This window comes from Leucopleurus acutus, assembly GCF_964270905.1.
Source record: "Leucopleurus acutus genome assembly, chromosome: 9".
NCBI lineage: Eukaryota > Metazoa > Chordata > Mammalia > Artiodactyla > Delphinidae > Leucopleurus > Leucopleurus acutus.
Genome location: NC_139144.1, coordinates 89,135,436 through 89,156,575, shown reverse-complemented (window position 1 = coordinate 89,156,575; position 21,140 = coordinate 89,135,436). Strand labels below are relative to the sequence as shown.

General features: G+C 38.9%; 1 protein-coding gene and 1 pseudogene across 2 annotated transcripts in view; one reads left to right on the top strand and one right to left on the bottom strand.

The window, feature by feature from the left end:
* Positions 1–21,140, top strand: part of CHCHD3 (coiled-coil-helix-coiled-coil-helix domain containing 3) — a 288,171-nt gene that overhangs the window by 93,457 nt on the left and 173,574 nt on the right. The window contains exon 4 of the mRNA XM_082846400.1: positions 7,652–7,769. Within this exon, the coding sequence (XP_082702526.1) occupies positions 7,652–7,769 (118 nt within the window). The remainder of the gene's footprint in view (positions 1–7,651; positions 7,770–21,140) is intronic.
* Positions 4,981–6,517, bottom strand: LOC309966277 (polyadenylate-binding protein-interacting protein 1-like; annotated as a pseudogene). The gene is made up of 2 exons: positions 6,403–6,517; positions 4,981–6,116 (listed from the first exon to the last, which is right to left on the bottom strand). The product of its transcript is annotated as a polyadenylate-binding protein-interacting protein 1-like (transcript).

The window sequence follows — 21,140 nt, the reverse complement described above, 5'->3', positions numbered from 1 at the left end:
GATCGTCTGGAAGGGGGAGATGAGAACCATTTAAGATTACAGCTATGGGTAATCCCTCATAATAGTTGTAGGCTTCCGGTTATGGGCTGAGTTTTTTCCCTTAGGCATCATTTTGAAGCCATGCAGGAAAATGCCCCCAGATCGTGAGTAAATTTTAGTGTGCTTTAATCACTTTTTAAAAGTATTCTTGTGGAAAGGAAGGAAACATTGATTGTTAAATTCTGAATGACATTTTAAATGATATTTATGTAGAAACATAGATGAGCAAAATAAATGTCCTCTTGGTTGTATTCAGAACCAGGTCTTAATGCTGGTTAAATAATACTGATATACTGTAGGTTTGCTAGATTTCAGTCATTCAGCATTCCAAGACAGTGCCATTTCTTTCTAAATTACCATTATATCAAGGGTACCTGTGTTCCATCATATTAAACTCTATTCATTTCTTTCAAAAATATTTATTGAATGCCTGCCAAGAGCCAGGCACTATTTAGTGTCTCGGTTACAGTGGTGCCTAAGACAAAGTTCTTACCCTCCGGCTTACATTCTAGTAGTATATATATATATTACGTGTTTGTGTGTGTTTGTTCATGGGTTTATCTTCTGTAAGAATGCAGGCTCCGAAGTCAGCCTGCCTGGCTACACCTCTCACTGGCTTTGTGACCTCGGGCAAATTACTTACAAGTTCTGTAAGCCTTAGCTTTACCTAACTTCTGTGTGCCTCAGCTTCCTCATCTGAAATACAGTAATTTGATAGGGTTTTTGTGAGGATTAAATGAATTACACCTGTCGAGTGCTTAGAACTGTACCTGGTACAAAGTAAGCATTAATAAATGCTAACTCTTTATCTGTTATACATATAGATATTACATCTCTATATACATATATAGATGTTATATATAGATACATATTATATGTGAATGTAATATGGTTATATTAATGTACATTCATCTTTATGTGTTTATTTGGGGATCTCAATGCATGTACATTTCCTTCCAGGATTTGAAATAATTTGAGCTGAGAAATTTTATTAAGCTTGCCTTGTACTTTTATTTTGGTAAAGTCTTATTAATAGAAAGCTGTATACTTGTTTTGTCATTATTTTTAATAGTATAATAATTAGTTTGTTGGATTACTGGCTCAGCTTTTCCGTTTAAAAAATGAGTAGTAAACAGTATTTTGAATGCTGGTTCAGCATGTCCTGACAAAGTATGATGCATTAAAATAAAATTCATCATTAGCATTAAAAATGACCTTTGAGGTTGTAGTCGCTCATTTTTCTCTTCCAGTGTTTGAAACAGTCTGAGTCAAGTACATTGCAATAGTATGCAGATATTGTCTGTGTGTAATGGTCATAGTTCAATTTTAGATAAATCATTTCCTCAAATCACTTTATCTAGAACCATCTCAGTTTCCCATTTATTCTCACCCATTATCTGAGGTTCTTATCAACTTTCCCTCAGTAATATAATGGCCTTATATATTAAATTATTAAGTAATTTTCTAAGCTAGAATTGTATAGCATTACCTTTGTGTCAGCCTACATGAAGATAAATCTGAGTGTTTGTGAATGGCCAGGTTCAGAGAAACATTTAGGGCCACTGAAAGCCAAACCACTTTGGGAAAGGGCTGGTTTGACTCTGGCAAACTCTGACTTGACATAATGAAAACAAATAAAAAGTGAGCTTCTTTTAAAATAATTATGAGTAATATGATTTTTAAAAACTGTCCTTATATGACCACAAAGGTGAGTAATGTAATGGAAACTGATTCCCGTTGGAGTGGTGGTGGTGTCATTCTTCAGGAGGTTTAAGAACCATGGCCTTGGAAATCAGATCAGGTCATTTCAGGTCTCCTGTGTGCTTTTCCACATCTCAGTTTTTCTCATGTTAAAGGAAGATAGTAATACCTCCTTCCTCGAGGACAACAAAGTTGAATATATAAAAAATGCCTAGCTAAAGTTATCTTTAAAATACCCTTCCCATTTTCTTAAAACCTTTAGGTTCTTTCAATAAAATAATTAATATTGGTATTATTAATATTACCAGATATCTATGAGAACTGAATATATTTGAGTAATTTATTATTATTATTTCCATTTAAAGGACATGTTGTAATATAATATTCATTGTAGGAGATTTGGCTGGTTTTTAGAAATTCATTTTGCTGGTGTATCTTAAATCTCTTACCTGATTGAGAATATACTGAGAACAAGAACTAGGTTGCTAGGGCTTGAGGTATAAGGGCAGAGCTGACTGGTATTTGTTTCATTAAGCTTAGGCAAGCTATCCAATTACTTAATGCAAATAAGAAAAGTTTACACTAAACTCCTACTTCTTTGCTTAAAACTCTAGAGAATTTAAATGAGGGGAGATATGTATTTAAAAGAAGGAAATTTAAATGAAACTTAAATCAGGGGCTTAATGTAGAATAATATTAGACCAGCAGATCTGAAATAATAAGTGGGAAATGCCAGTAAATAAAAAAGAGAATGTATTCTCCAAGATACTTGGTATGTTTAGTTTTATTTTGAGATAATTCTTAAATCTTTGGAAACCCAATAATGAAAGACTTACTTTATCTCATACCTTTTTTTTTTCTTTACACGTCACACGGACCTTAAAAGTAGCGGTTCCATTGTCAAAGAGGGCTTCACCCCTCTTTCCCTTGGGGAGTGTTTGCAAAACAACTTGGCTTTGGATCTATACTCAAGGAGGCCGGTAGCACTCAGAGAGGCCCAGAAAAGAGAGTCATCACATTGGGCTCAAAATAAGAGAAAAATTGATTGATCACACAGCCACTATCTTTCATAGATGGCCATTGAATAGAAAAGCCTGATGGAATATAGAAGCAAGGGCACTGAGAGGAAGCTCTGAAAAGAATTGGGAGCTTCTGAGAATACAAGCACATTTTCATTGCAAAGTAGTTGTAAGTTGTTAAATGATCTCAATGAATCCATGAAAGAGGAAGCTTATTCGAAGAAAATATTGCTATAAATGCTTTATATGGAGGGGGGAGAGGTGGGGAAATGAGGAATAGTGCAATTTAGACATTTCTAGTCTATTGCTTTTATTTCTGAAGGCACTGGACAAAGCTCTATTAGTTATACCATTTTTTCTGAAACTCTGCCCTCCAAAATAATTTGAAAGAAAGCGGAACTTTCTTCTAAATTTTTTTTTTCTAAAATTGCAAAGGTGATTTTAAGCTTCAGGGACCCTTCCAAAACCTCGCACTAATGTTTATTGGTGTGTGTGTGTGTTTGAAGAGAGCTCTCAGTGTCTAGGTGACCCAGCCTTTGGTATCTGAGAAGGCAGGACAGAACTTTAACTACAGAAAATAATTGCTCAGTGCCTCTGGAACTGACTGAGTTTTCTCTAAGACAGTTTTTCCTTCCTGATGTTGCTCATTTTATGTTTCTTAGATTTCAGTTTAGATATCAGCTCCTACCCATATAGTTTTATGGCAACCTCACTTTTTAAAAATAATGAATTTGTCAGAGTTGAAGCTTCATGAGGGTAGGTGTCTCTTTTGCTCACCATCTTATTCTCAGTAATCAGAATAGTGCCTGTCACCAGTAATTATATACTGAATGAATTTGTGAATCCCATTTACTTCTATCTAGTGTACAGTTTTTAATCAAGTAGTTGGAGACTCTAAGGGTGAGACTAGAAATATAAGTGCTCATTGAGTGAAAATTAGAAAATTTGGAGATAATGCTCCTTCGTTTCATTTATCCCCTGACTCTACATTTCTTAAGAAATTTTGAAATGGAGAGTAATATATTTAATATATGATGTTTGTAGAACTTTTAACTGCAAGGGACCTTAGACTGTAAAGCTCAGCCTTCAAATTTTAGGGCTGAGAAAACTGAGGTTTATTAGATTGTACCACTGAGTTGCTGATAGGTAATGATAACTTGTTCCGGGCCCTGCTGTCAGACTGAAAGATACAAAATTCTGTTTCATAAACAGTCATACACAGACCTTTCTTCTTTTCGTTTTATTTTCAGCTATTCCTTTAGAACTAACTATCTGAGAATTTGTACAGGTCTATTTGTAAGGATAAATGAAAGTAACTGTAAGAATTAAGAAAGGAAAATTCCTTTTTGATCAATTTGTGCCCCTTGCAATCTCTCTTCAGCCAAGAGTCAAGCATAGTTAGATGTATTAGGTATTGAAAGAAAGCAACACTTTCTTCTAAAATTTTCTAAATATTTTTTCTAAAATTGCAAAGGTGATTTTTCAGGGACCTTCCAAAGCCTTGCACTAATGTTTATTGATAACTCTGTGTGTGTGTGTGTGTGTGTGTGTGTGTTTGTGTGTGACACACACACACAGAGTTAGGTATTTCAGAGGCTCTGAAATGTTGTGGAATGTAAAACGCCCTTCTGTTTTAGGTTAGTGTGGTCTGGGATCATCGCACTTGTGACACTTAACGTCATGGTGGCTCGGCCTTTGTAGGGCTCAGTTTGTGTCTGGTTTTGTAAATTCCGCAGTCTTCTGTTTTCTGTAACTTGTTTTCCATTTTTGTCTGTGGTTGGAAATATGCCACTCATTCATTCATGCGTTTACTCAGGTATTTTTTGAGCACTTACTGTGTGGGGCAGGCACTGTTTTAAGCACTTAGGGATATAGCAGTGAAAAAAACCCAGACCAGGTCTTCGCCCTTGTGGAGCTTAGAGGCAAGTGGGAAAGAAAGAAAGGAGCATGTGCAAGGATGGGGCTGCTAGAGTCATTATAGTCAATTTACATTTTAGGGGTCCTTGATCATAAAAATAAAGCAGAACTGGGACTTCCCTGGTGGCGCAGTGGTTAAGAATCCACTTGCCAATGCAGGGGACGCGGGTTCGATCCCTGGTCTGGGAAGATCCCACGTGCTGTGGAGCAACTCAGCCCATGTGCCTGTGCTCTAGAGCCCACGAGCCACAACTACTGAGCCCATGTGCCACAACTACTGAAGCCCTTGCGCCTAGAGCCTGTGTGCTGCAACAAGAGAAGCCACGGCAATGAGAAGCCCACGCACCAGAACGAAGAGTAGCCCCTGCTCACCGCAACTAGAGAAAGCCCGCGTGCGGCAACGAAGACCCAACACAGTGAAAAATAAATAATAAATAAATAAATTTATAAAAAAATAAAAATAAAAAATCAGCGTAACTTAAACTGCTTTATAAAATTGATACGCTGAAATTTAATTTTACTGTTTTCGCTTATGCTCTGATACCAAACAGGACTTTTCATAATCTTCTTCTATCTCTGGGTCCATCTTATCATCAGTATCATCCAAGTATGACCACCCCCAGATAAATCTGTTCCATTTTCTTCATAATCTGGAAAAAAGTCTTCTCTTTCAAGTAACTCTTATATTTCTCTTGGTAATCTGATCAGCTGCAGTGAAAGGAACACCGTCAGATGTATAAAATGTTGGCTCATTCATAAAATAATTAGGATCATTTTCAGGTGTTGCTTCCCTGTATGTTGAAGTTGCATGGACTCTACCCCAGTTACTTGACCGGAGTTCTACAAGCTTCAGGAGCATCTGTTTTACATCTCTGCTGCAGTTTGCATCTAGGACAACATTTTCACTTTTCTGAATAATTTCTTCCATATCAGTCTTTCCTTTTTCCTTCCAGGCATCTTCTAAAACTCACCCTGTCAACTTCAGTAATTTTACTGCACAAATTAAGTTGTCATCCATAGGATCAGAAAAGAGGGCATTCAGCAGCTCCCGAAGACTGACCTGAAGAATGTTTGCCCTTGTAACCTGTCCATTTGTTCCTTTGATCTCCAGGTTAAGATAAAGTTCTCCCAGAAAGAGTACAAATGCGTGGAATCGTTTTCGAGTCACTTTATCCCCTTTTGCAGCTTGATCTTTAATTTCATATTCAGTCCGACATCTTTGAAGTAGCAGCTGGCGGAAGTTGCCACTCTGAGGGCTAGTTGTCAGATGATGGGACAGGTAATTACAGAGGCGAGCTCCCATGGAAGAGAAATTTGGGATAGGTGTGGCCTGTTGATAGGTGAGATCCACAAGTTCTTGCAAAGCATCATCTGTTGTAACCCAGCCATTCAGGGTCTCCGCAAACTGTTCAATTTCAGTTTCAAAACTGCCAGGCTGCTCTGAAAGATGATTTAAAAAATCCTGAACAGGGCTTCCCTGGTGGCGCAGTGGTTGAGAGTCCGCCTGCCGATGCAGGGGACACGGGTTCGTGTCCTGGTCTGGGAAGATCCCACGTGCCGCGGAGCGGCTGGGCCCGTGAGCCATGGCCGCTGAGCCTGCGCGTCCGGAGCCTGTGCTCCGCAACGGGAGAGGCCACAACAGTGAGAGGCCCAAGTACTGCAAAAAAAAAAAAAAAAAAAAAAAAATCCTGAACATATTCTGACAAAGTGGGATAATCCTCACAACCATCCTCATAGGATTCTGTATAATTAGAAGAATAACTTGATGGGTAAAATTCACGGGCGTTTACAGACAGCTTAGACAGTAATACAGGAGCTACAACCACCTGGGGTTTAGCCATTGTTGACTCCAGATCCTGCTGTGGGATATTATCCTGAGAACTAGGTGGAGCTCTCAGGGGCCTTGTTTGTTCCCTGGCAGCCCGGCCTACATGAGGTTCTCTGGAGAGAAGTCCTTACTTTTTCTTTTTAAAGCATTGCTTATACCTTCGGGATATGATGGTATAGAGGGGTTATTCTCACAAAGAAGAAAAGGCAATCAGAAAATCTTCGTCCATGAGATTAGACTAAAATGTACTGTCATTCAGTGACTGCTGAATACCTTTATGTGCCGGACACTATGGTGAAGATGGGTGCCAAAGTAATTTATCCTTGTCATGCACAGTGTGGAGGGGTTTTAGTGGATTGTAACTTAGCGTGAACTAATTGTGTGATGAGGTTACTGATAGACCTAATGCAATCAGATGCTTCATTAGTAGAATTAGTGTTGTGTGGGAATCTTGGGAGGTGAGGTTCTGTTGTCTTACTTTGCTGGACCGTGTCTGCCGTGTTGCATTTAGTTTGGAGCTAAGGGACAAATTGGAGTCATCCCACAAGTGAGGAGCCCTGCTATTGAAGGGTCTGGCCATTTTGCAGATAAAGATTGTTGGAACATTCGCTGGGAGGAAGGATCTCTTAACCGTGTTTTTAGTTTCTGCCGTAACGTCAGGTCCATGAGGGCAGTGACTGGTCCTTGGCAGTACTGTGACATCAGTGCCTTGCCCATTGCCTGGCGTGTATTCAGTAAACAGTTGAGTCAGTGTTGATGGGAAGATGATGCTTACCTTCAAATGTTTGTCTTGTGGATGGCTTTTTAATTAGATGTATTCCTGCTATCTCCAGAGGGCAGATGGAGGCACCAGGGATCAAATATTTAGGTGGGCAGATTTCAAGCTGACATAAGAAGATCTTTGTAAAACGAATTCAGCAGTCAGATTGATTAGCCTGTTGATGTATTTGAATTCTGTTATTTTAAATGCTTGGGTAGAGGCTGCTTGAGGATTTACTAGAAAATATACCTGCTTTGGATAAATTTTAGGCCAAGATGATTTTGTCTACTAAATCTGTGGCTTAAATGTATTTCATTAAAAAAATGATGTCAACTACCAAAATCTTTCTTTCTTTTCCTCTAAGTTAGACCTTTGTTGTCTTTTCAGACTAAAGCAAAGCAAAGAACTGGACTCAGAGAAGGCTTTTGCCAATGAGCAGTTGACCAGAGCTATTCTTCGTGAGAGGATATCAAACGAGGAGGAACGTGCTAAGGCAAAGCACCTGGTGAGCTTTAAAGATTTAGTGGGAAGGTCTCGTCTACAAGGAAACTTCTGATGTTTGGGAAAAGCTTGCCAACTTTCAGTGTGGATGATATTCATGTTCTCTTTGCTTAGATTTTCTTTATTTTTGCCTTTTACAAGTGGCTGACAATTTGCTAAGATTAACCATCAAAGACTTTAAGGCAGGTGTAATGAGAATTATTGAAGAAAAGATCAACACTGAGACACAGGCATCTTGCCTGAAGGGAACTGTTTGCTTGCTCCCACCCCCCTTGCTTTTGGTTTCTTTGTATTTGAAACCTCTGGGCTGAGCAGCCTAGCTTGTTTCTCTCCTTCCTGGCAACCACCAGATGTTAGCCTGGGAAGACTCCAGCAAAGGTGAGTAAAGTGTTTGGGGTTTTTTTGGCCATACCACGTGACATGTGGGATCTTAGTTCCCCAACTAGGGATTGAACCCGCACCCCCTGCATTGGAAGCGTGGAGTCTTAACCACTGGACCGCCAGGGAAGTCCCAAAGGTGAGTAAGGTTTGATCAGTCGCTTTCTGGGCTTCAGAAAGGGGAGCCATTTTTTATAAGAAAGGAGATAATTTTTTCAAAGAAAATATTTTTTAAAAATTTAATTTTAAAAAAAGATTACATAAACATGTTTAAAAATGATTATTAGTAGAAGAAAATTTAAGAGGCACCCATAAATCTATCATTCTCACGTAACCACGGTTTACACCGGGGTGTTTCCCTCTAGACAATTCTTATTCCTGGGTCTGTTACCTATTGAGGACTTTGAATAGTGCTGTACATAGTGTTTAGCATCATGAACATTTTCTGTATATAACCGAAATGTAGTTTTTAATGGCTGAACAATAGTGTTTTCTGCATGCAACATGATTGATTTAACAACTTCCCATTGTTAAATAAAAGTGCAGCCGTTCTGGGTGAAGCCTGGGGTCCTGACTACTCATCCCTCACTTTAGCCTTCCTAGAAACCCTCATATCACTTCTCTAACTTCTCAGAAGCTTTAGTGCTCATTGGAATATGGTTGGGAACTCATTGGAAAGATAAAATGTAACTATATAGTGGAGAACTTGCGATGCAAGACTCAGGGGGATGTCCCTAGTTCAGGCAGCTGGGGATCATTAACAATATAAGAAAAGAGTCAGTTTCTCTCCTGTTCTTTTCCCTTGGTCCTTTCTTTGAGAGGCTAACTTATGACCAGACGCCAATAGAGAAGATATACAAGTAAGCTGATACGTAATGAATCCATTTCTTCAGTGACTAATCCAGGATCCAGGCTGAATGGGTAGGCAGTGAAGCCAGAGCAGAGGTGATAGACTAAGAAAGGAAAGTCAAGGGACCGGTTGGTGCCATCACGAGGACACACACATTGAGTGGAACTGAGGCCAAGAGATGTGGAAGGAAAGTCATTCATTGTGAATGGGGGATAATTTCAGGATTAAAGTTGTTAGGTGTTGAGTAATTCAGTCATGACATCTGCTGTGCTCCCAAGTTTGAGGATTGTTTTGAGGAAGTTGAAAACATATCAGGCCAGTGTGTTGAAGGGTCATTCCCACGTATTTTACAGCCTCCCAATTTGAAGGCCAGGGATGGAGTGGAGAGTGTTAACAGTGCTTATGGTGGAGGATGGTTGGGGAGCAAGCTTCTCGGTTTCTAGTGGGCGGAAGACTCCTTGGTTGGCATTTTTCTTTGTGCCCCAGCTTTTGCCTCTTCTCTTTGAAGCACTCTTTTCTCTACTTTTCTCGGCCTAAATTTGAATATATTGCCTTGTTCTTTTAGTTCAGAGAGATAAGCAGATTGGGATTTTTCAAAAAGCTCATTAAATGCACACACAGGCACTTGAGATGGCATAAAAAAGGAGAGTATTCACAAGAAATGTGAAAGTATAAAAAAATTTCTTAACTAACAGTAAATAGAATATTATGTAATGTAGTTGGGTTGGAGCAGTATGTCTTCACATTTTTTCCTTGTACCTTATAAATCCTCTCTATTTCCTTGTCTGTTTTTTTGTTTTCAGGTTAAGCATAAGAAGCTGGCATTGTATATTCTGTTTTGTAGGTCTCTTCTTTACTGATTCAGGGGTTGTAGGGTATGGGTGGCAAATTACTGTACTCAGAACTCCTGAATTTCAGCATCTGTCATAATATTGGCTAAACAGAGCCCTCAAAGCATGTTGAGACTAAAAGTAGAATTTATGTAATAGTATTATAGCTGATTCAGAGGTTCCCGTCCTGGCTTGAGCATTCTCAGACATTTAAGTGATAGTTCATGGCCACAGCAACGTGGCTGCCTACAGCAATGTAGGTACCTGGTGACTCCCAACTTATTTACCAAATTACCCCCTTTATTGTTGTTATCATTATTGTAGAAGACATGCATATTCATTGGGTAAAGATCAGAAAATAAATACAGAAATAATAAGATGAGTTAGATTACCATTATCCAGAGATAATTACTGTTAACATTCTGGTTTATTGTTTTATATTCCTTTTCATATTACTGAGTCTGTATAAAGTATTTATATTAATATGTGTATTTGTATTTCTCCAAACATAGATAGTAGTATATATAGTTTTATGTAACTCTTACAGTAACCTTCAGATTAAAAAAATTTAGACTATATGATAAAGGTTTTTCTATACCACTAAGTATGTATTTGCATGATCACATTTAATGGTTGAATGTATTGCACTGAATTTTCCTCTAATTATTAACATAATACAGGGATATTATAGAAAATTTAGAAAATGTAAAAGTCACTAAGGAACCACCTCATATCCATTAGGATGGCTACTATTTAAAAAAAAACAGACAATAAAAAGTATTGGCAAGGATGTTCTGGGAATGTAAAACGGTACAGCCACTTTGGAAAATAGTATGGTGGTTCCTCAAAAAGGTTAAAACTAGAATCACCCTATGATTCAGCAATCCACTCTTCCGGGTTTTTATCCAAAAGAATTAAAAGCAGGACCTCAAAGAGATATTTGTACACCCTTGTCCATTGCAGTATTATTCATAATAGCCAAAAGGTGGAAGCAGTCCAAATGTCCATCCACAGATGAATGCATAAAGAAAAACGTGTTATATACATACAGTGGAGTGTCATTCAGCCTTAAAAAGGAAGGAAATTCGAACACATAATGCAACATAGATGAACCCTGGGGACATTATACTAAGTGAAATAAGCCAGTCACAAAAAGATAAATACTGTATTACTGTCCTTATATGAGGCATCTAGAGTATTCAGATTCAGAGATGGAAGACGGCAGGGTGATTGCAAGGGGCTGAGCAGAGGGAGGAATGGAGAGCTTTGTCATCACTAGAAGTCCAGTGCACTATCCATTGTGCTGCAGAGCCACCTGGATCTTTTTAATGGGTATGGAGTCTCAGTTTTGCAAGATGAGAAGAGTTGTGGAGATTGGTTGTGTACCAGTGTGAATGTACTTTACACTCTGGAACGTAACACTTCTACATGGTTACAATGGTAAATTTTATATCATGTGTATTTTACTATAATTAAACCTTAGAAAAAATTACTAAGGAAATAGCATTGTTGCACGTATAGTTAATGTTTAGGGAGCATAAGGTTCTTTCTGCTACTCCGCCCCCGCCTGCCACGTAAATAGTCCAGGATTCAGATTCTTCATCCCACTATCCTGTATAACATGTGCTGTGGAACATGACTTCAAGTCTGTTTTGTCTGTTAGTGCCTTGATCCCCAGCTGTGGGAGTGGGCATCCTCAGAACCCATGACTCTTGTGAGTGTCACCCTAAGAACTGTTCTGCTCTGAGCGCTGGACCCCCATGGCTGCCATTCTTAACCCTAATATGTGGGACTCTTTTGAGTGATGGCCAAACATTGATTTGTTCCTCTTTATTTAGTACCCAAATATTGCAGCCAGCAAGAAAGTAAAGGTTGGATTTCACACATTTGAAGGAATTGGAAGGCTGTCTTTCAGTAGAACTAGGGGGAAAAAAACTGATACAATGTTAGTGCTGTGAGATAAAACTTCTCCTCCCCCTTCCCATTCTCCGCCCACGAACAGTTGACATTTAGATTTCTGTCTCCTTAGATGTGAGTCCAGGCTTTTTTCCCCCACAGTTGTTGTAGCAGCTAGCTTTGTTGAAGCTCTTTGAAGGGCAAAGTCATGATGGCCCTGTTGCTGAAGTTTTAAAATAGGATCAGATGAAAACTTGGCACTTTGGAAGAATTGCGTTAGCTGGAGAAGCCGTTACGTCCTGCTCTTGATTCAAGAAGAGTATACCAGTCCCACACTGTACCTCTCACTGACTGGTACCAATATTTTCATCAGCTGTTTCTACCCAGAGGTTTTGGAGAGGCAGTTTACTGATAACTGTATCCACATGAAAATGTTAACTAAAATTCACATGAAAGGATTGTGGCTTAGGAGCAAGAAAGCAACTCTGTAAAGAATGAAGACTAATTAAAAGGACAGAGCCAGGAAACCTGTAAAGTTAATGTGACTTGACATTCGTCTATCTTTGAGAGCTCCTACATCTAAATCTAATATTTGCTGTGTCATTAGATTTTTTTTAAAATTAAAGAGTAGGGGGTTGTGTTTATTTGACTTTGCAGTTATATTTGATTTCTTTTTAAAATGTCAATTAAAATTTTGACTCACTCTTTCTGTCTTACTAAACAATGCTGGTTTAACATTAGTCATTTCTTGTTATAACCACAGAACTCTGTAGTATTTGTTTCTTTTTTAATATAGACTTGAAGCCACAATTTACTTACTTAAGGAAGTATTTACTTAAATATTCTGGAGCTTATAAAACTAAATGTGAAATCCAGGGAAGCCCTCCCTCACTTTTTGGACCGGTGTTTTATTGAGTGCTTACTGTATGAAAAACACGGTGCTGGATACTAAGGATGTATAAACGAAAAAGACAAAATCCATAAGGAATTAGTGCAATGTGGGAGACAGATACACGAAAAATAATGTTGAGAAGCGCTGAGTCTGGGATTTCCCTGTGAAGGTCCAGTGGTTAAGACTTCGCCTTCTAATGTGGGGGGGGGGGGTGTGGCTTCAAGCCAGGCCAAAAAAACAAAACATAAAACGGAAGCAATATTGTAACAAATTCAATAAAGACTTTAAAAATGGTCCACATTAAAAAAAAAAAAGAATCTTTTTTTTTTTAAAAATGTGCTAAGTCTGTGATAGAGCCATGCTACTTATATCCTTGTGAGAATCCTCACTTAAGTGAAAGCAGGGATTTACTTTCATTTAACCCATTGCTGTCTGCATTCGTTCATTCACACATTTGAGAGCCTGATGTATACCGGTGCCTGGTAAAGAGTAAAGAGTCAATAAATGCTTGCTGATTTAATAAATGAAGAATTGAATTTACTCAGGTCGTAGAAATGGGAGGAGAGGAAATGGGGAAGACAAGAAAAGATTTCCTAGGGAAGTGGTGCCCTAGTGGAATCTTGAAATACAAGTAGGAATTGCCTGTATGGTTGAGGAGTAGGGATGGTCCAACCTACAGTATTGCAGGTAGAAGCATGGAAGCCTGGGGACACTGGGATACGACAAGGAGTTACTGAGTGGGAAGTACAGGGTAAGGAGTGTTGAGGGATGAGGCAGAAGAAGTTAGCAGGGCTAAGGTCATGAGGAGCTTGTATGCAACCCAAAGAACCATGGACTACATACACGCAAAGGTTTGAAATGCAGTGGCAAATGCGGGCATTTTGATAGCTCTCTTTAGTGAAGTGTGAAGGATGGAATAGAAAAGGGAATGAATGGAAACAGAGATCATCCTCTTCTGTGTTCCCCTTCATCACAAATTTATAAGACACCTACTATGTGCTACATGATGTCAGTTGCTGGGGATGCAAAGATGAATTAGATTTGGTTGCTTTTCCTAAATCTCCGTCTCCAGTCAAGTATAGGGTGTGTGGGGAAGGTCATTTGTAACTTGGATTTTTTTTTTCTACTTAAGTTACAATTTTTGAATTTGTAATACCTCATAGTGTTTAGAAAAAATAACACAAAAAAATTAGGGTAATTGGATGCATAAATTCAGTTTTTGCAAATTTAAGCTGCTGTTTCACCAAAATGTCACTTTTCATCCTCAGTTTCCCTTTTGTCTGAAATGCTCCAGTGAAGCAGTCAAGAAGAAGAATGGATTAATTTTGTGCTGTGTGCTTTTCAGTTCTGTGTTTTGTTTGTGCTTCAAACTGTGACAGTTGAAATTTCATGGTAAAGAGAAAAAGGTTTTGAATTTGGGTTCTGGAGGAAAATGACTAAATTAAAGGAAATAGATAAGAATACCACTGCTGCCCAAGTATAAGTGAGGTTCTGCCCAAGGGCAGAGAATACACTTGGGGTTGTAATTTTGAAATGATCAACATAGTTCATGCTCAAAAGTTCTGTGTTGAAGAAAGGTAAGGGCGATCACTTGGGGCTTTTAGTATCATTAAAATTAACCAGGTAAATGAAGTTGCAGTGTAGCACTGGTTATCCTGGGTTCTTTTGTTGGGCACTTAAAAATTCTTTTTAAAAATGTTTGCTATTTTGGACTTCCCTGGTGGTGCAGTGATTAAGAATCCAGCTGCCAACGCAGGGGACACGGGTTTGATCCCTGGTCCGGGAAGATCCCACATGCCGCAGAGCAGCTAAGCCCGTGTGCCACAACTACTGAGCTTGCGCTCTAGAGCCCACGTGCCACAACTCCTGAAGCCTGCATGCCTAGAGCCCGTGCTCCGCAACAAGAGAAGCCACAGCAATGAGAAGCCTGCACACCACAACGAAGAGTAGCCCCCGCTCGCTGCAACTAGCGAAAGCCTGCACACAGCAACGAAGGCCCAATGCAGCCATTTAAAAAAAAAAAAAAAAAGAAAGAAAAACATTGCTATATTTTTTGGGTGCAATTTAGTAGTTCAGTTATAATCTCTATTAATGCACTCCCTCTGGTTATATATGCCCTGGGCTGGTTTTCTTGCTATAGACACAAATCCCCAATTGTTCTGACATGCATGGCATATTAATTTGCTTTGAATGCCAAAAATGAAATTAATGATTTTGAGCTTTCACTTTCGAGGACGATTTAAATATAGAATTTCTGCTTTATGTCAGAGATTTAAGCCATTTAGGCATAAGGTATTTTCCTCAATGTTATTGGTGAGAATGGGACCTAGGATCCATCTGCAAGTGCATTCTTCCTGTCTCTTGCTCAGTTCCTATCTTACCAGGAAATGTAAAGGGCAGCGGCCCTCAAGACAGGTGGGGGCAGAGGCATACAGCATCATTTTGCCTCCTGTGTAAATGTTTGGATTCAGCAGGCCATTATAGTTTCCAGGACAAAGCATCCGTATCCCATCTTCTCCCTTTATGTACTTTGTTATCTTGTGTGCTCTTTACCTCCTGTGCATGTTAAAGCAGCATTACTGTTGTCAGCTGGAATGCATACAGCCCTGTGAAGATACTGTTAGTCAAATATTCCATGGAGTGGCAGGGCACCTTCTGGTATGTTTGTTTGCCACAGTAGTAGAAAAAGAGAAACAAGTTTTGTCTCAGTATGCCAACCTCGTCTTTACGTTAAGAGCCCAGAAAGAATAGGACTGCTGTTGCAGATTTCAGTATTGCTTGTATAACGAAATCTTAACCAGATGAATGTATTTCTCAAATGTATGTAGTCAGACCCCTTCCTCATCAAGATTTGCAGGAATACCTAGGATCTTAACATTACCAAATAGCCTTAGGGAAACCTGATGTCATGCTAAACAGATATTGAAGGGCCTAGAGGAGAGAATGGCTGAGCGTTCTTTTCAGAGTGGAGATTAAATCTCACTGTCGAGGTTGGTGAGTCTGTCCAGTGAACACAATGTAGAGGTGACTGCAATTTGCTGGTGTTGCTTTTTTTGAAGGAACTATCTCAGTCTGTGAGACCTGTTGACAAAGTGATTAGAGAAGAGTTGAGTATAATGCTGTTGATGTTCTTGCCAACAAGTAGTTGTATTTAAAGATAGCTATGAGGAGCAACTCTGCTTAGAGTGTGCTGTCTGTTGTCATTCTGAATGCACTTTAAAAATTCATCACGGGCTTCCCTGGTGGCGCAGTGGTTGAGAGTCTGCCTGCCGATGCAGGGGACACGGGTTCATGCCCCGGTCGGGGAAGATCCCACGTGCCGCGGAGCGGCTGGGCCCGTGAGCCATGGCCGCTGAGCCTGCGTGTCTGGAGCCTGTGCTCCGCAACGGGAGAGGCCACAACAGTGAGAGGTGCGCGTACCGCAAAAAAAAAAAAAAAAAAAAAAAAATCATCAAGTTTCTTGCAAACTAGTTGGCTCAGGGCAACACCTGTTGAGTGGTGTCATATGTTGTATCCCTGCCATAAATAGCTTATTGGCATCCCATCAGTTGGGTCATTATGGGTGTCAAGGTGAGGTATGGAGAACATTGAATAAAATCCATAGGTAGCTAAGGTGCAAAGGGCTGGTTATAATTCCATCTGTTTACAATGCCCTGGCATTTATTGTTAACTTATTTGCTTCACTGCCTGGTCTGCGATGAACTGTCATTAGGGCCTTGGAATTTTATTGAACTGACATCATAATCTCATCTCCTACTGAAGAGGCTAAGAATTATGGCCCTCAGTGTTTGCTTTAACCTGTAACAGATTAAAAGTTTAACAGAAGCATAATGAAGTCTATCAATCCTTCCAAATCCCAAAGAAGAGTTTTGCACATTATGTTTTGAATGAGACTCTAAGGCAAACGTGCTCCTTTTTTGTTAAACAGCAATCTTTCCAGTTTGTCTCCCTGGCAAGTTTCAGAACTGTCAGTTTTTTTTTTTTAATTTTATTTATTTTTGGCTGTGTTGGGTCTTCGTTGCTGCGTGCGGGCTTTCTCTAGTTGTGGTGAGCGGGGGCTTCTCTTTGTGGCATGGGTTTCTCATTGCAGTGGCTCTCCCGTTGCAGAACACGGGCTCTAGGCACGCGGGCTCAGTAGTTGTGGCTCACGGGCTGTAGAGTGCAGGCTCAGTAGTTGTGGTGCACGGGCTTAGTTGCTCCACGGCATGTGGGATCTTCCTGGACCAGGGCTGGAACCCCGTGTCCCCTGCATTGGTGGGCAGATTCTCAACCACTGCGCCACTGGGGAGGTCCCAGAACTGTCAGTTTTGATACAGCCTTGGAGAATTGCTTTCAGCCTGTGGTGCGTGGACCTCTAGTTTAGTGAATTCAGTAGTAAATTGAAGAGCAGTAATGTTTACTAGGTGACATACCATGTGCAATGAGGTCTGCTTCATTTTTGTTTATTGGACAGTAAATTCTTCACAATGCTGAAGAACATCCTTGAGCAGCTCTGTATTTATTTCTTTTATGTATCCCGGCTTTTGTTGCTTAGATATGATTCCTAAATGGGATTGAGTTATGTTCTTTCTGTGTTTCTTGTTGTTTTGAACTGTGCCCTGCTTTGGGGGGGTGGGAGGGATTACTGTCATGTAGCCTGGGGTTATTCCCTTCACCATAAAGACATTTCAACATTTTGTTCCAATGTGACTCTCTCCACGATTTTCTTTACTAACTATATTTTAAGGATGACTTCTTCTGAAAATACCAAGGGGCAGAATTACCAAATGAAGTAAGGCCTCCATTCTCCAGAGAGCAGGAATCTGTTTACAAACCTGCAGTATTTATTACATACCTCATTTAGCTCATTCATCATTTTAATAGAAAAATGAGTCATTTTAGATGATTCTGAAATAATGCGAGGTAAGCTACATAGCCCCAGGCAGAATATGATTTACTCAGCCACCAAGCAGTTTTCAGAAAAATAAAATGGAATGATCAGCACCAATAATTTATGATTACTTGTGGTAAACTTATCAGATGTCTTCATTGTCATAGAAATTTGTTGATGAGATTAAAAGTTTAGAGGAGTTTTCTAGCAAACTTCTCCCCGTTTGTCCATCTTTTACGACAAGTGGCTGTAAGGTTCTGTACTTAGCTGTGTGTTTAAATTTCCTCTGCCTGCTTAAAACACTTACTGTAAATTTAATTCCAGATTTGTGTTGAATATTCTCTTGATAAGAAAGAACACCAATCAGTGTCACAGGGCCAGTTTTATTGGAGTTTATTATAAACCTATTTGTATACATTTTCTGCTTAGACATTAAATGTTGATCCTTTTACAGTTTCCTTAGCCTATCTGATCTCAGGAACACAGCTGGTTGATGGCCTGGAATCATAACTCCGAAATCGAAATGAGTCACAGAGTGTTTCTAGGTAGTGCCATAATGCTCATGGCCTATATTAATAACCAGCATCACAACAAAAACAGTTGGTACTTGTTTCTAGTATTCCTCATTTAACTAAGAGCTTTCAAGTCCAGCAGCTTACTTGGTGTTAATAAATGTTTGATATGGGTAGGACATCTATTATTTCTGTTTCAAAAAGATTGTAAACCCAAAGGCTGCACAAAGATAGAGCCAGAGCTACAAATTGGATCCCTACTGCCTAGGTGATGTTATTTGGCACACAATTTAGCAAATTCAGTTATTATTATGTTTTTAGCCTATAGTGGATTGGGCCCACTGTATTAGAAAGGGTGAGGGGCTTTTAGGCCTAGGCACATGGACAAAACAGAAATTACCACAGACATAAACAAAAACAGGCATCCAAAAATCACACATATGATGAGCACACACAGGGCTACAAAGCATCATAGCGTGATGGGCCTACTCAACATAGAGGCAGGCAGCCCTGGCCACTCATAGGCCTTGTGTGTTACTGCCTAGTGAAATAATGCATTCATAATCATAACACTGTCAGGGGCTAAGAATAACCTGTTTAAAAGCAAGGAATGTAGTAATACATATTAGAACTAACGCTTCCATCTAAACTGTTGTGAATTGAAAAAGCTTCTGGCACTTCAGGTAAATTTCAGTATTCCAAAAAAATTCTCTCGTGTGAATCTCAACATTGCAAAGAATAATGAGGTGTTAACTGTATACTTTTATAAAGTCTATTTTGAGTGGACTTATTAAAAAAAAGTTTGTTATGGTCTGTTCTATTTTGGGAGAGGTTGATAGAGATACAAAAGGACCTGGTTAATAGCAGTTATTCATTCCCTTGCCCTCCTTTTTTTATGTGCAATGTAAACTTTTTATTTTCAGGGGAGGTGAGAGATGATTAGGTTATTTTCTACTTTGGATAATAAAGATGCACTAGTCTGGCAGGATGCTTGTTGAGGGGAATAGAGATAGGCTTGCTGCAGTAGATTATAATTGTTTTTTAATTAATTAATTAATTGATTTTTGGCTGCGTTGGGTCTTCATTGCTACGCATGGGCTTTTTCTAGTTGCGGAGAGCAGGGGCTACTCTTCATTGAGGTGCACGGGCTTCTCATTGCGGTGGCTTCTCTTGTTGAGGAGCACGGGCTCTAGGGGCCTGGGCTTCAGTAGTTGTGGCTTGCAGGCTCGAGCGCAGGCTCAGTAGTTGTGGCACACAGGCTTAGTTGCTCTGCGGCATGTGAGACTTCCTGGACCAGGGCTTGAACTCGTGTCCCCTGAATTGGCAGGCGGATTCTTAACCACTGTGCCACCAGCGAAGTCCCTTGCTGCAGTAGATTATTTTTAAGAGTAACTGTAATATATGTTAACAATGTCTACTTCACTCATGCAGTGGATTCAGTCAGTTTTGTGGTTTGTGTTTTCATTGAACTTTGGGAAAATTCAGAGTGATGATATTCCACAGGTTTTTCTTGTAAAGTCTACACACATGCATATGTGTGTGCGCACACATACACACGTTTTTCTGAATCATTGGAGCGTGGGTTGCAGACATCATGCCAATTAGCCCCCTTAGTATTTCTACCCGTAAAAAATTAGTGTGTGTTTCTTACATTACCAAGTACAGTTGTGAAAGTCAAGAAATTTAACATTGATGTAATATTTTAATTTTTAACCAAGATTCCAATAATGTTCCTTATAGCAAATTTTCTTCCAGGAGCAGGGTATATTCTAGGGTCATATATTGCATTTATGTAGTTGTCATGTCTTAAAACATTTTAAACATGATTTGCAAACAGTAGGATCAAGAGAGGTACTGTGTTAACTTCAATTAATGAATTCTTGCTGTCATTGCTAGAGTTTTAGAAAGATGAAAGAAGGATGGACGCAAAGAGTTGAAGAGTTTCATTCAGACATATAGATTAATATTCTATATTGTGGGTGAAGGAATAATTGTTTTGGATATTTTCTTTATATGAACCAAAACTAAAACAACTTAAATGCTTTTGCCAACATCTGTGTAGATTCCGTGTCCTTGAAATGTAGCAGGCATCCAAGTTGTATCATTAAAAATTATTAGAGAGTAAACTGTTCTACTATTTTTCTCCAGAGTTTTTTGAACAGTAATTTTATCTGAAGTATCCTTCCCTCCGCACCTCCCCTGCCCCACACGCCCAGTTACTACTCCATGTAATTTTAGGCAAATTGTTTTTCTTCTTTATGCCTTTTGTTTCCATTTGTTTAAAATGAGGACAAGGTTGTGAATGTACTTTTCTTTCAAGTCTGTTACCTCGATGAATAAATATATAAATACAGGAGTTCTTAGAGAATGCAAAGTTCTATATACTTATAAATTGACTTTTCATAAAGTAATTTTGTTTTATGAATAGGTTACCAATTCCAAGAGTCACATCTATTTTAATTTTCTTTAGTTATTAAAAACAGTCCATTTAAAAAAAGAAAAAGTTGAAAGCCTGTATTTCCTTGGTTAAATTGGATTTTTGTTATTGAAAACTTATTCTGATTAGTAGAAGTGATTTAATCATAGTCACAGTATAAATGCTGTTAGCAGTCACTGTATATTGAAAGGGTCAAAATGAGAGGGGTCCTTTTCTTGGATATAAGAAGATGGGATTTTTTTGCTAATATGTGTTTATTGGCTTAGAATGAAAACTCAGACCATTGTTAGGAAAATAGACTTAAATTGATATCATTAAAAAAATATATATATACAATCAAATTAAGAGACACAGAAATTGATCTACTTTATAACTTTAAAAAATGACTGTTAAGTACCTTTCTGTGTTAAATTTCTGGGTTATAGTAAACCACCTATAAGTTCAAAGATTCGTCTTTTCAAATGCTTACTTCATTTTCCCTTTATTTCCCATTTGTTTCTTTAACTCATTAAAAATCATTTGTTAATTTTTAATATGACCATTGTATCTCTACCTTGCCCATTCCTGACATAATTTTTCTTCCTTTGCTAACATCAACCCCCGTGTTAAATTTGCGACCCATGGACAGTGACATTTTTGGAATGTTCCTGCCATGCATGGGGGTCGGAGAATGTATTGGTGCTTCAAACTTTTTCTTTTAACTCCTTGAA